This window comes from Sceloporus occidentalis, unplaced genomic scaffold, assembly GCF_023333645.1.
Source record: "Sceloporus occidentalis isolate IW3139 unplaced genomic scaffold, rSceOcc1.0.p SCAF_4, whole genome shotgun sequence".
NCBI lineage: Eukaryota > Metazoa > Chordata > Lepidosauria > Squamata > Phrynosomatidae > Sceloporus > Sceloporus occidentalis.
Window position 1 is genome coordinate 164,951,634 of NW_028316984.1, and position 12,682 is coordinate 164,964,315.

A 12,682-nucleotide genomic window follows, 5' to 3' on the forward strand; every position below is an offset into this window, starting at 1 on the left:
AGAGCGATGGGAACCTTTTTGGCTGTTCAGATATTGTTGGACTGCAACATCTATTTGCCATGGCTAGCATGGCTAACGGTGAGGGATGATGGGATGTGTAGTCCAGCAATATGCAGAAGCTGCGGTTTCCCCATTCCACTTGAATTCTTTCTCCTGCCCCTCAGGATGTGTCGGCTGTTAAATGTAGAAAGGCCAGTGCAGTATTCTCTTCACTTTCTGGAAGATGGCAGCAGCTAGTCGAAGAACTGAGGGGGAATGAGAGAAGAAGTTCCATTTGTCCTTTTGCACAGAGTATAAAAGTATTATTAAATATAAGAGTAATATTAATTTTTCTATCAATAATGGTCCTGTCGAGCCTTTTCAGAAATCCTCCTCTCCTTTTTGTGTGGGCATTTCTCTGTCAGCAGGAGTCCATTATCTGAGCACAAACCTCCATTGTGTGGCTGTTATCAGTTAATTAGGCCACATGAACTCTGTGCCAGCCAATCAGGGGACACGATGGCTCACTCTCCGAGGTCCTGATAAAAGTCAAACCCCCAAATTAAAAACTTCAGCTTTGGGAAACCAAAGCCTGCCTTCTTGGAAGTTCAGCAAAGTGGCAGCAGACAAGCATGTCAACAGTGAGGGGCATTTACCCATGTCAACCCCCCTCCCCCTGAAGGGTAAAGTCTGTTATGAATTCTCTTACAGATACATGAGTACTGTGGGCTGAAGCTTCCAAAGCAGCTCAGCTATTCTGGAAGGGATTGTGGAGGGAACCATTCTTCCAACAAGGGGCAGACCTATGATTCCTTGAGGATATGGGGCCCTATATCTGCCTGGAATGGAAGGCCTTCTCTATTCATTTCAGTAGAACTGTGTATGAGAAGGGGAGAGCTAGGCATGCAAGTCTCTGCTTACATGTTCAAATAACTGAGTTTTATGGCTGTGGGTACTCAGGCAGTTTCAGATTGCTCAACAAGCTGGGGACTCACATCCTCAGAAGAATGCCAGGCTGAGTCAGCCCTGGAGTTCCTGGCTGGGTTTGAACTCACACAACCTTGTGGCTTTTGTGTGAGTGACTGCAGTACACTGCGCCACCAGGGCTCCTTTGCCTATGTATGATGTATGGTGTCCAGAGCTCAGAAGCAACTAGTTACAAATGATGAGTTACTTCTAATTTATTCTTTCCCCAAGTAATTAAAGTACAACCACATCACCTTATGACAGTAATTTAATACAGGTCATATTAACATGTTAGCAGAACTCCTTTTATAGCATAACTGTAACTTTTATTTACTATACATCTATATTTTCAGAGATATGGTCAGATAACAGATACTTTGCTTATGCCAGAGAAGGCACTTGAGAGATGCTCCTCTTTCTTCTGTACCAGATGCTTCTCATGTTTTGAAGCATCTACATCATACATAGGCAACTGTGGCCCTCCAGAGGATTTGGGATTTCACTCCCATCATCTGCCATCTTTGGCTTTGTTGGCTACTACTGATGAGAATTTCAGTCCAGAAGACTGACAGTTGTCCAGTCTACATGTTTTGCTTGCTTTGCTATAATACATTAAAAAGTCTTTTGGTAGATATAGAAGTTCTTAAAGGGACAGGAAGGTTGGTTTTCTGTCACCCATATTATAAGTTGATGGTATATAAAAATGTTCTAAAACAACACGTGTTATCTATTATTGTTTTAAATATAAATCAATCTCAGGAGGCTGTGAGTTTAAGCAGAGCAATGGTAGGAGTGTGTGCTTGACCTTTTCCCTGATAGCTGTTTTTAGCTCAGAATCAGTTCCACCTATGTTTTTCTTTGCAGGGTTCTAGATGTGATTTTATCTTCTGTTGGCTGATGTGAGCTATCTTGAAATGATCTGCATATAAGACAATGTAGTATAAATTACCACATCAGTAATATGGTGAAAGGGGAGACTGGGGGGAAGGAAAAGAAAACATAATGAATATTAAATATTCTTCCTTACATTGTGACAATTTAAACTAATTTGGTAGTCACATTTAACTGCTCATGAAAAAAATGCATCTATTAATCCACAGTATAGCTAATAGATCATTATTTTGATACATGTGATAGTTCAGAACTCTTACTTTGTAACAGGTGTTAAACATATCCCTTTTAAGGTATGTGGTAAATAACCATTAAGATGCTAATTTGGTATCATTAAATACCCAAATCAGAATTATGCATGCCATAGTATTCCTGATTTCTGTTTATGCTTAAGAAAGAAGGATAGTGAGAGGTTCATAGGAAGACAATCAAGATGATCAGTGTGGTACTGCACAAACCATGGACCACCAAAGCTCTGGGAGACAAAGGTTCAGATCTTGCTCAGCCACAGACACCCACTGGGTAACCTTGGGCAACTCACAGAAAAGAGTAATTGGCAAAACCATGAATCAATTTTGCCAAGAAAACCCTAGAAAAAGATCAACAATAATTCAAAATCCACTTGAAGGGATGTAGCAACAGCAAAGAGCAAGTCAAGATGGACCTCTAACTAGAAGCCAAAATGACTAAAATGAGGCTAATGTACTTTGGACATATTGTGAGACAACATGATTCACTGGGAAAGACTGCTTGGTAGAATAGAAGGCAGTAGAAAAAGAGGAAGACCACATTGTATATAGATTGGCTCAATCAAGGAAGTCAGAGCCCTGAGTTTGCAAGACCTGCACATTTTATGTGCTAATGGTTTTTCCTCCTCTTGGAGTCCACTTAGTTGAGTTCCACTTAGCTGTCAATATATACTGTACACACACACACACACACACACACACACACTCACAAATACCCAAATATGTCATATTTTGAAATAGTATTTTTGTAATATTTTTACATAGAAGTTCTCCTGTTGTGTTCTGCTGACTTTCCTATTGTTTAGGACAATCTTATGGTGAGGTGGGATGCTCTGAGGTTGCATTGAACCAATGTTTCCTAAGCCCTACTGGGCTTCTTTTTCTTCTACAGTGTTGACAAATGGAGGGAAACATTTAGATCACTCCTTGAGGTCATCTAAATTGCAAACCTTCCCCATCCTGAGAGGAAACAGTGAAAGTGTGTGAAGAGTTGGATATTCCATACCCATAAATAGTAAAAGGTAAAGAATAGCAGGTTTTTGTTGGCATAAGCTTTCACGGACTGCATGAAATTGCTTTGCTTTTGACAACTTGTTCCACCACTGATGCAAGGAAGGACTCTCTGAAATTGGATTTCCCATTCTGTTGCTGAACTCAAGGGGGGGGGGGTATTTCTGATTTATTTTGTGGTCTCTGGGGCACTATTCTGGGGACCACAGATATCCTAATGTTATGGTTTTCTTTCTATATGCCATTCTACTGTTTTAAGTTGCCTTGTCTAGTTTTGGGGAGATGGGGGAAAATATGACATGTAAGTTAGATTGTTGGGTAGCAACCTTCAGCTTTTAGACCTAAGAGTTATCTTTCACACCAGTTTCCATGCTGTTTTTAATATTGTTACCATTGCTTTTATTTCCTCCCACCACTACACACTTTCCGTTCTGTGACAGGTAAGTGGTTTCCCCCTCAGGCAAACTAGTCTGGTCTTTTATACCAGCAACATATGTGTAATAATAATAATAATAATAAAATTTATTTGTGTTTCCCTGCCTCTCCCGATGGATCGAAGTGGGGTTACAGGCTACTAAAATCAGAATACAAACAACAATCTTATAAAATACAAAGAATAAATATAACATCAATAGCTTATCAAACCATCAAACATCCAGGGGCAAGGACAGAATATCGTTGTCAGACAGGGCATATTGGTTATCACTCCTCGGGGGGGAGAGCTTGGTGAAAGAGCACAGTTTTAAGTCTGTTTTTAAATGTTTCCAAGGGGGTCATGAGACGGAGCTCGTCAGGAAGGCTATTCTACAACCTCAGGGCCATTATTGTAAAGGCCTTTTGAGATGAGGAGACATATTTGGAAGAAGGTGTTTCCAGTAAATTCTTACCAGATGTTCTAAGTGTGCAGGGCAGATCAGATGGGGAGATGCGGTCCCTCAAGTAACTCGGGCCCAAGCCATGTAGGGCTTTATAGGTGATAACCAACACCTTGTATTGTGCCTGGAAGTGAATGGGCAGCCAGTGAAGATCTTTCAGCTTAGGTGTTATATGGTTAAACCTAGATGCACCAGTGACCAATCTGGCTGCCATATTTTGTACTAACTGAAGCTTCCGGAGTTGATACAAGGGTGGCCCCATGTGGAGCGCATTACAGAAATCTAGACAAGAGGTTACCAGAGCATGTACCACTGTTTCAAGGTCCCTTTGACCCAGGTAGGGTTGCAGTTGGCGTATCAACCGAAGTTGATAGCAAGCACTTCTGGCCGTCGCATCTACTTGAGATGTCAACTGCAGGGACGAGTCCAGAAGTACTCCTAAACTGCAAACTTTGTCCTTTAGGGGACAGGTCCAGGACAGGTTGATAAATTTCTTTCCCCAGACCTGGGGAACCTATCACAAGTACTTCTGTTTTCTCTGGATTCAGTCTGAGTTTGTTTTCCCTCATCCAGCCCATTACCGACTCCAGACAGGCATTCAGAGGAGAGACGCCATCCTTAGTCACTGCATCAGTCGGAGACACAGAGAAGCATATTTGGGTGTCATCAGCGTACTGATAACACCGTGCCCCGTGTCTCCTGATGATCTCTCCCAGTGGTTTCATGTAAATGTTAAACAAAGTGGGGGACAAAATAGCTCCCTGAGGGACACCAGATGTCAGCTCTGTCTTAGAGGAGCAAATGTCCCCCAACTGCACCATCTGGAATCTGCCCGAGAGATAGGATCGGAATCACTGGAGCGCAGTGCCCCCGATACCTAAATCCCTTAGGTGTTCCAGAAGGATACCATGGTCAATGGTATCGAAAGCCGCTGAGATGTCCAAGAGCACCAACAAGGTACATGTGTGTAGACTTGTAGCAGTAAATTTTAGATATTTGTGCCAGCACTGTGCACTATTTTTTTTAAATTGCAATCTATCTTCTTTTTTTGTTTGTATGCCTTCAAGTCATTTTCGACCTATGGCGACCCTAAGGTGACTCTATCATAGGGTTTTCTTGGCAAGATTTGTTCAGAGAAGGTTTGGCATTGCCTTCCTCTGAGGCTGAGAGAGTGTGACTTGGCCAAGGTCAACCAGTGGGTTTCCATGGTTGACCTGGGAATCGACCCCTGGTCTCCAGAGTTACAGTCCAACACTCAAACCACTATGCCACGCTGACTCTTTGAGACACTATCACACTTTGAGAGCCTTATCGCACTATACTGTTACAGAACTATTATTCCATTTTAACTTACATGGTAACATCATAAGGAATACTGGGATTTGCATTTTAGGGAGGGGGTATTTAGAATTATCAGCCAGAGAGCTCTTGGCTCACACTAAACTATAAACCCCACAATTCCACAGAATGTTGTTATGACAATTAAAGTGGAATAATAATGCTAAGACATTGTAGTATGATAGGGCCCAGTCGCTTCACAATCTCCTGTTATTCAAAATGAAGCTCTTTGCATAGGATTAAATGTACTCTATAGCAAATTACATCTTCATATCTAATCAATCTAATCTATTTCTAAAGAACTGAAATTATTTACATCATTTGACCCTGCTGGCCTGAGGTTGTCCCATTGTTTTATTCATCTTCTTATTCAACAAATTGTGTGGGGGAAAAACACACACATCGTGCTTTAATCTTATACCACTTACCTGGGAGGGTATTCAGTGGAACTTACTCCTCAGTAGTCATGCCAAGGATTGCACTGTTGGGCTCATGTGCCATCCTCCCAGTAATATTTTCTTAGTCCAGTACAAGGGAATGTCATATTCTGGGGGATGGGAGTGTGAGTATCTTCATGTTTGAGTGTGCGTTCATCTGCACAAACTTGTTAAAGATGGTTTGGGTCCAAAATACAATGCAGAAATAATCCAGTTTGAGACCACTTTAACTGTCCTGGCTCAGTGCTAGAAAATCCTAGAAACTGTAGTTTATTGTGGCACCAGAGCTCTATGACAGAGAAGGTTAAATGTCTCATAAAACTATAGCTCCCAGAATCCCTAGCACTGAGCCAGGGCAGTTAAAGTGGTCTCAAAGTGGATTATTTCTGCAGTGTGTTTTGGACCTTGGTAACCCAAGACTATATCAACAAAGCTGCTGCTGTTCATGAATTTGCCACTGAATTTGAAGTTGTGCCAGTCTGATGGAATTCATCCACATGCATGCAGTTTTGAAAGTACTATAATTCCAAGAGCCAGTCAACTTTTATTGTGGTCATTAGGTACCATCAAATCAGTTTTGACTTAAGGTGACCCTTTCATAGGGTGTTCTTGACAAGATTGATTCAGAGGAGGTTTTGCTATTACTTTTCTCTTAGGCTGAGAGAATATGACTTCTGCAAGCTCACTCAGTGGGTGTCCATGGCTGAGCAGGGAGCAGGTCTCCTGGAATCCTAGTCCCAACACTCAAGATATCAGTAACTCATCTGAGCCATATAACCAATGCTGGCATATAGCAGAGTATAACTGGCAAATTCAGAAATGTGGTTCACAGCCCTCAGTAGAGATAACAGCAGCTGGATGTCTTCCAGGAACTGAAGGAATGCAGGAATCTCTGGGGACTCTCAGCAGTCGATGCCAGGCTTCAGCTGATTAACGACCAGACAAGCCAAGTCTCCCGAAGTGCTATCTTTATTTACAGAGTGCTATCCAAATCACCAACGCTATAAAACAGATCACACGAATACCAACTCCTACTACAACCGACAAGCAATCACTGGAAGCCCTTGAGGTTATATACACTCCAGACCATGCGGTCTCCCAAACTCAGCCACTTCCTGTCTCACACTGTAAAGTGTCCTCCTGTGCAATCCAGACACATATTTCATCATCCAGGCTTAGTGCACGCAGGCACCAGAGTGTCCTTGAGCCTATGAGCATGAGCTGTGTATGACCAGCTTTGTCCTTCCCAGTGCTGGATGCTCATGGTCACACACACACACACATCTAAGCATTTCCCAGTGTGCTGACTTTAACTCTTTGACACAAGACACTACACCATGCAGGCTCTTGGGAATCCTCTTCTACTGTTGACATTTATTCGGGAACTAGCACATAGACTGGGCATCATATCCTATGTCATTATGACTTTGGGGTATGACAGTCCTATGCATGTAATCCGTAGCAGGACAGGGACATAACTCAGTGGCAGAGCATATAGTTTGTGTGCAGAAGGTGCTGAGTTCAGTCCTCAGCATGCACAGCAGAGGTGGGCATGCTCCAGAGCCTGAAGGGCTGCACCACCCCATTTCCAGCTCCTCTGGACTTTTGCGGGGACTGCAGTGCAGTATTGCAATGGGCCATGTTGGAACATCTTTCCAGCTGCTTCTTGTGGAGTGGCTGTTTCAGGGTGGGGAGCCCCCAAAGGTCATTAAAATGATTCTGCCTTTTGGTCATTTAAATAATTTAAATCTCCTCTCTTTTGGTGAGGGGAGCAAAAATGTTACAGCTGGTTTTTAGTGGGGGTTGCCATAGTTTTTGAGGGGGTCATTAAGGTTCCCTGCCAGACACTTTAATGTCACTGCAAATTTGTCTCCAGTAGCCATCTCTGGAGTAAAAATGTGCTGCATGACTGCTCCTCTTGACAACCCCAACCACCCAATTGGTGATGATAGAAGTTGCAGTCCAAAACATCTAGAGGGAGCCAAGTCAGGGGAGGATTGCATAACCTGTAGTTTTAGTCCAGCCGTTCACCAGGAAGATCCAGATATTTGCCCCCTGGGAGCAAGCATGAAATGGTGATCTTGGGCCTGTCACTTTTTCACATTCATTCTGCCCAATCTTACAGGGTTGTTGAGAGAAGAAAGTGAGGGAGGAAAGCCACTTGGACTTCAGTGCCATTTTGAGTTCATTACAGGAAAGGCTGGACATAAATGTAAAGTCTACATAAGAATAAAACTGGAGTATACGTAAATCTACCAAATTTGGTTTAAAAGTAGAAACAGTGGATTTCTTTTTCATATTTGAGCATATGGACGCTTCCCTCAGGGGAATCTGCAGTCCCCCCCACCCCCAAATATTGTTGGATTACAAACCCTATCATCTCTGACTATTGGCCCTGCTTCCTACAGGGAGTCTAACATAATCTGGAAGCACCCAATTCCTCTCCTCCTGTTTTGCCTAGACATGCAGTTCCATTATTTATATGACAATTACAAAGTTGTTGTTGTGTGCCTTCAAGTGGTTTCCTACGTATGGCAACCCAATCATAGAGTTTTCTTGACAAGAGTTGTTCAGAGGTTTGTTTGTTTTTGCCAGTCCTTATGAAGCTGAGAATGTGTAACTTGCCTAAGTCACTCAGTGGGCTTCCAGGGCCCAGTGGTTATTTGAAACCAAGTCATAGTCCAGTGCTCAAACCACTACATCATTTTTGTCGTTGTTAACTGCCCTGGAGCCGATCTCCAGTCATGGCGACCCTATGGATGAGACATCTCCAAGACCCTTTGTCCTCTACTGCTCTTCTTCATTCCTGCAACCTCATAAAACCCATGGTGACCTCCTTAATAGAGTCCATCCATCTAGCATTTGGCCTTCCCCTCTTCCTACTTCCCTCCACCTTCCCCAGCATTATTGTCTTTTTCAATGAGTCCTTCCTTCTCATGATGTGTTTGAAGTACAACAGCCTCAGTTTGATTATCTTGGCTTCCAGGGAGGTTTCCGGCTTGATCCACTCTAGGACTCATTTGTTTGTCCTTTTCACTGTCCATGAGATCCTCAGAACTTTTCTCCAGCACCACATCTCGAATGCATTTTCTTCCTATCTTCTTTTTAAACTGTCCATCTCTCACATCCATACACAGAAATGGGGAATACAATGGCTTGTAGGATTCTAACTTTTGTGCTCAGTTGTATATATACTACGTCATGCTTTCTCTTAATACTAAGTTAATTGTTTTACTGTACTCTATTTAGCAAGCCTTTTGGATTCCCAGTTTGGGGAAAAGGCAGGGTATAATTAAAGTGATATGTGTATGTTGTGTGCCTTCAAGTCACTTCCAATTTGTGGCAACTCTAAGGGCCATGAGGTCTTTTTGGCAATATTTGTTCAGAGGCTTGCCATGGTCTTCCCCTGAGGCTGCGAGCATGTGACTTGTCCAAGGTCACCCAGTGCATTTCATGGCTTAGCTGGGAAGCAAACCCTGGTCTCCAGAGTCGAGGTCCAACACTCTGGTTCTCATAAAGTGATACATGGCTGGATTTGCTGGCAAGAGGATGCTTTTCCTTTTCAGGATCAAGGCGCTAAGGTCCAAACCACATTGCAGAAATAATACAGTTTGAGACTGCTTTAACTGTCCTGGCTCAGTGCTAGGGAATCCTGGGAACGGTAGTTTTGTGAGACAGTTAGCTTTCTCTATCCGAGAGGTGCAGTGCCACAATAAACTACAAATCACAGAAACCTCTAGCATTGAGCCAAGGCAGTTAAAGCACTCTCAGACTAGATTATTTCTACAGTGTGTTTTGAACCTAAAGTCTTCTCATTCCTAGCACTGCTTGGGGTGGGCATGCTAGGAGAGTAAAGCGAAGGGAAAGGCGTCTTTTGAAGCTCGTGCCTTCTCATTGCTACCTGCTTTTAATTCTGGGGTGAAACTGGATTATTTCCCTAGTCTGGATGCAGCTGCCTGAGTGAGAGTGTCCTCTATGGGCACCCAACCGAGTCAGTTCCTCCTGAGGCGACAAGTTTAGGCAGAGTTATGAAGCCTCAGAGGAAGACCCCCCTTGCAGCAAATCTTGCCAAGAAGACCCCATGAGGGTGGCCTTAGGGTCGCCATAAATCGGGAACTACATGCAGGCACCCCACAGCAACCAAGGTGCCTTGTCAGTTGTGGGGGAAACTTCCAGCCTCTCCATTTGACAGCCCTTCTGGTTTCTCTTCTCCTTCGTCTCCCCCTTTTCTGAAAGTCACCAAATAAAAGAAGCATGGAAAGGAGCGTGCGGATTTGGCGTGCAAAGGTAGCAGCTGCTGCTAAAAGACCCAAAGCAGGGCGACTAGTTGTCCTCACCTCAAAGGAGGGCCAGGCACTCCCAAAATGGAGGACATTTCAAGAAAACATGGAGGGCCTTTCCAAAAGGAAAGCTCCAAACACTCGTCGAAATGTAAATGTGTGCTTGTGGTTGTGTGCCTCCAAGTCAATTGAACCCTGAGTCCAGAGTCGTAGTCCAACACTCCCACCTTGCTCTGGTCCTGCTTCTTGGGGGGGGGGGGGTGTCATTCACATGTTTCTCTACTTGGATTAATATTGTAAGCCCCTCTGAGTCCTAGTTTTTGGGAAAGGGCGGGATAGAAATAAATAGTGGAAGTAGTAGTAGCAGTAGTCATTAAGGGTTATTAAGGTTATTAAAGTCTGAGATGATGGGTTCTGCAGTCCAACAGTATCCGGGGAGGACTTCAGATTCCCCTGAGGGAAGTGTCAGTATGCTAAGTAACGATGAGAAATGCACTGAAATTAAGGGTTATTCAGACGGCGAACATAATAATAATAATAATAAGTTTTAAGGGTTATTAATAACCAATAGTCTGGGATGATAGGGGTTTGTAGTTGGGGAGGACTGCAGATTCCCCTGAGGGAAGTGTCAGGAGGCTAAGTAAGAAAAAGAAATGCATTAGTTGTTCAGGGGGATTCAGATACAGCCGTGTTGGTCTGTAGAATCAGTGTGTAGAGAGACCTTGTAGCACCTTTGAGATCTGACTGAAGGAAAGGAGTTGGCAGCGTGACCTTGCCTAGGCTTCAGTCTACTTCCTCAGATGCATTTGAGGAATACAGTATGCAGAGAGACCTTATGCAGCCCCTTTGAGGCTTACTGAAAGAAAGAAGTGGGCAGCAGGAGCTTTCCTAGACTTAAGTCTACTTCAGATGGGTTAGGTCAGTATACCGTACGACGGAACGAAGAGAAATGCACTGTTAGGAAGGGTTATTGGGACGGTGCAAAGAATAATAGCAATAGGGATGATGACGACGACGACGATGATGATACTTCCCCACCGTCTGAATAGCCCGTTAGTCATGCTCCAAAGGGAGGACCTTTTGGGATTCCTCCTGGCTGGACAGGAGTTGGGAATGAAGGACAGCTCCTGGGTCACCCTGTCTCTAGATACACACACACACACACACACCACACACGGGGAGGCTGGCGGTGGTCCCCTTGCCTTCTCCCCTCCGCCTCCCACTCGGTCCCCAACCTCCCCCCATCTCCAGCCTTTCCTCCTCCTCCTCCTCCTCCTCCTCTTCGGCAGCTCTGTCCCTTCAAGTCCAGCCCCTGCCTGGGAGCCAATCGCAGCGGTGCCATAGCCATCCGTCTCTCTCCATCTTAAAGCTATGGGGGGAGTTTAGTGGCATCTAACTCAAGCTCTCTCCTTTGGCTTCCTTCCTTCGCTTCTCGCTCGCCTCAGAGCCATTGGACCAGCCGGCTCCCACCGGCCTCTTGCTTTGCCTCCTCTCCCTGTCTTTCTTTCTTTCTTTCTTTCTTTCTTTCTTTCTTTCTTTCCTTCCTTCCCTCCTTCCTTCCTTCCTCTCTCTCTCTCTCTCTCTCTCCTTATTTCTTCCCCCCTTTTCCCTTCCTTGCTGGTCCTCCCTCCCTCCACTCATCCTCTGGTTTGGCTCCCTCTCTCCTCTCTCTGTCCTCCTCTTTAGTGTGAACTAACTATAGGCGTTGTTGTTGTTGTTGTTGTTGTTTTCCTCTCGGGCAACTGGGGAATGCTAAACCAGAACTGATGGACATTTCCGAACTTTGCATCTCAGACCCTCTCAGCTACCACAACCAGTAGGTGCCCTCGTTGCTTGCTTCTCTCTCTCTCTCTCTCTCTCTCTTTGATTGTTTCTTTCTTTTTCTCTTTTTGCTCCTGCAGCTTCTCCTTTTTGGCATCCCTGGCTCCATCCGTGCTGGAAGGATAACCCGGGTTGATCCTGCTTGAACTGCCTTGGCTCCATTGGAGCCAAGGCAGTTCAAGGGGGATCAACCCGGGTTATTCCCCCACTGTGGATGCCACCTCTGTGACAGGAGAGCTTTGGCTTCAGAGGTAGCTTCTTACGTGAGTTTTCTTTTTAGCCTTGGGAAAAGAGGAGGAGGCATTCTGCAAAGTTCCCCTCTTTCTTTTCCTGGGAAGAAATGACCCACCTTAGGATAGAGGTGGGTATGAGGCACATCGTGGGGGGAAGATTGTAAAGATGGAGATCCCCCCCCCCGACTCGCACAGCAGTATTGCCTAGGAGTGACTGCTCCAACTGGGAGTGGAGTTTGGAGAGGGAATAGAGAGGAAGATGCCCACAGTTTGGGTTGACACCGCTTTCCAAAAGTCCTCTCTCCAAAGGGAAAGCCCACATTTTCTAAAAAGTTTGCTTGCCTCTGTTAACTTAGGGATGGAGGTGCCTTGTGGCCAGTTGCAGCACGATTAAAGTTTCTTCTCAAAAGGAAAGATAGAGAGAGAGATTATATATTACCTCCTCCTATATATATATATATATATATATATATATATTACCTCCTCTTGCTGTTTGAAGGCACATCGCCTGAAATTGCCTCCAGTTTTTCTGTACTCAGGGACAGGGAAGCTCAGGGATGGAGTGAATGGAGCAAGTATCCCAAGCTGAGACTGACGACAGAG

The 12,682-nt window shown here is 44.4% G+C and overlaps 1 protein-coding gene across 1 annotated transcript in view; it reads left to right on the plus strand.

Moving 5' to 3' along the window:
- Positions 1–11,636: 11,636 nt before the first annotated feature.
- Positions 11,637–12,682, plus strand: part of ESRRB (estrogen related receptor beta) — a 144,231-nt gene continuing 143,185 nt past the window's right edge. Inside the window, exon 1 of the mRNA XM_089522258.1 lies at positions 11,637–11,841. Within this exon, the coding sequence (XP_089378384.1) occupies positions 11,792–11,841 (50 nt within the window). The 5' untranslated portion in view covers positions 11,637–11,791. The remainder of the gene's footprint in view (positions 11,842–12,682) is intronic.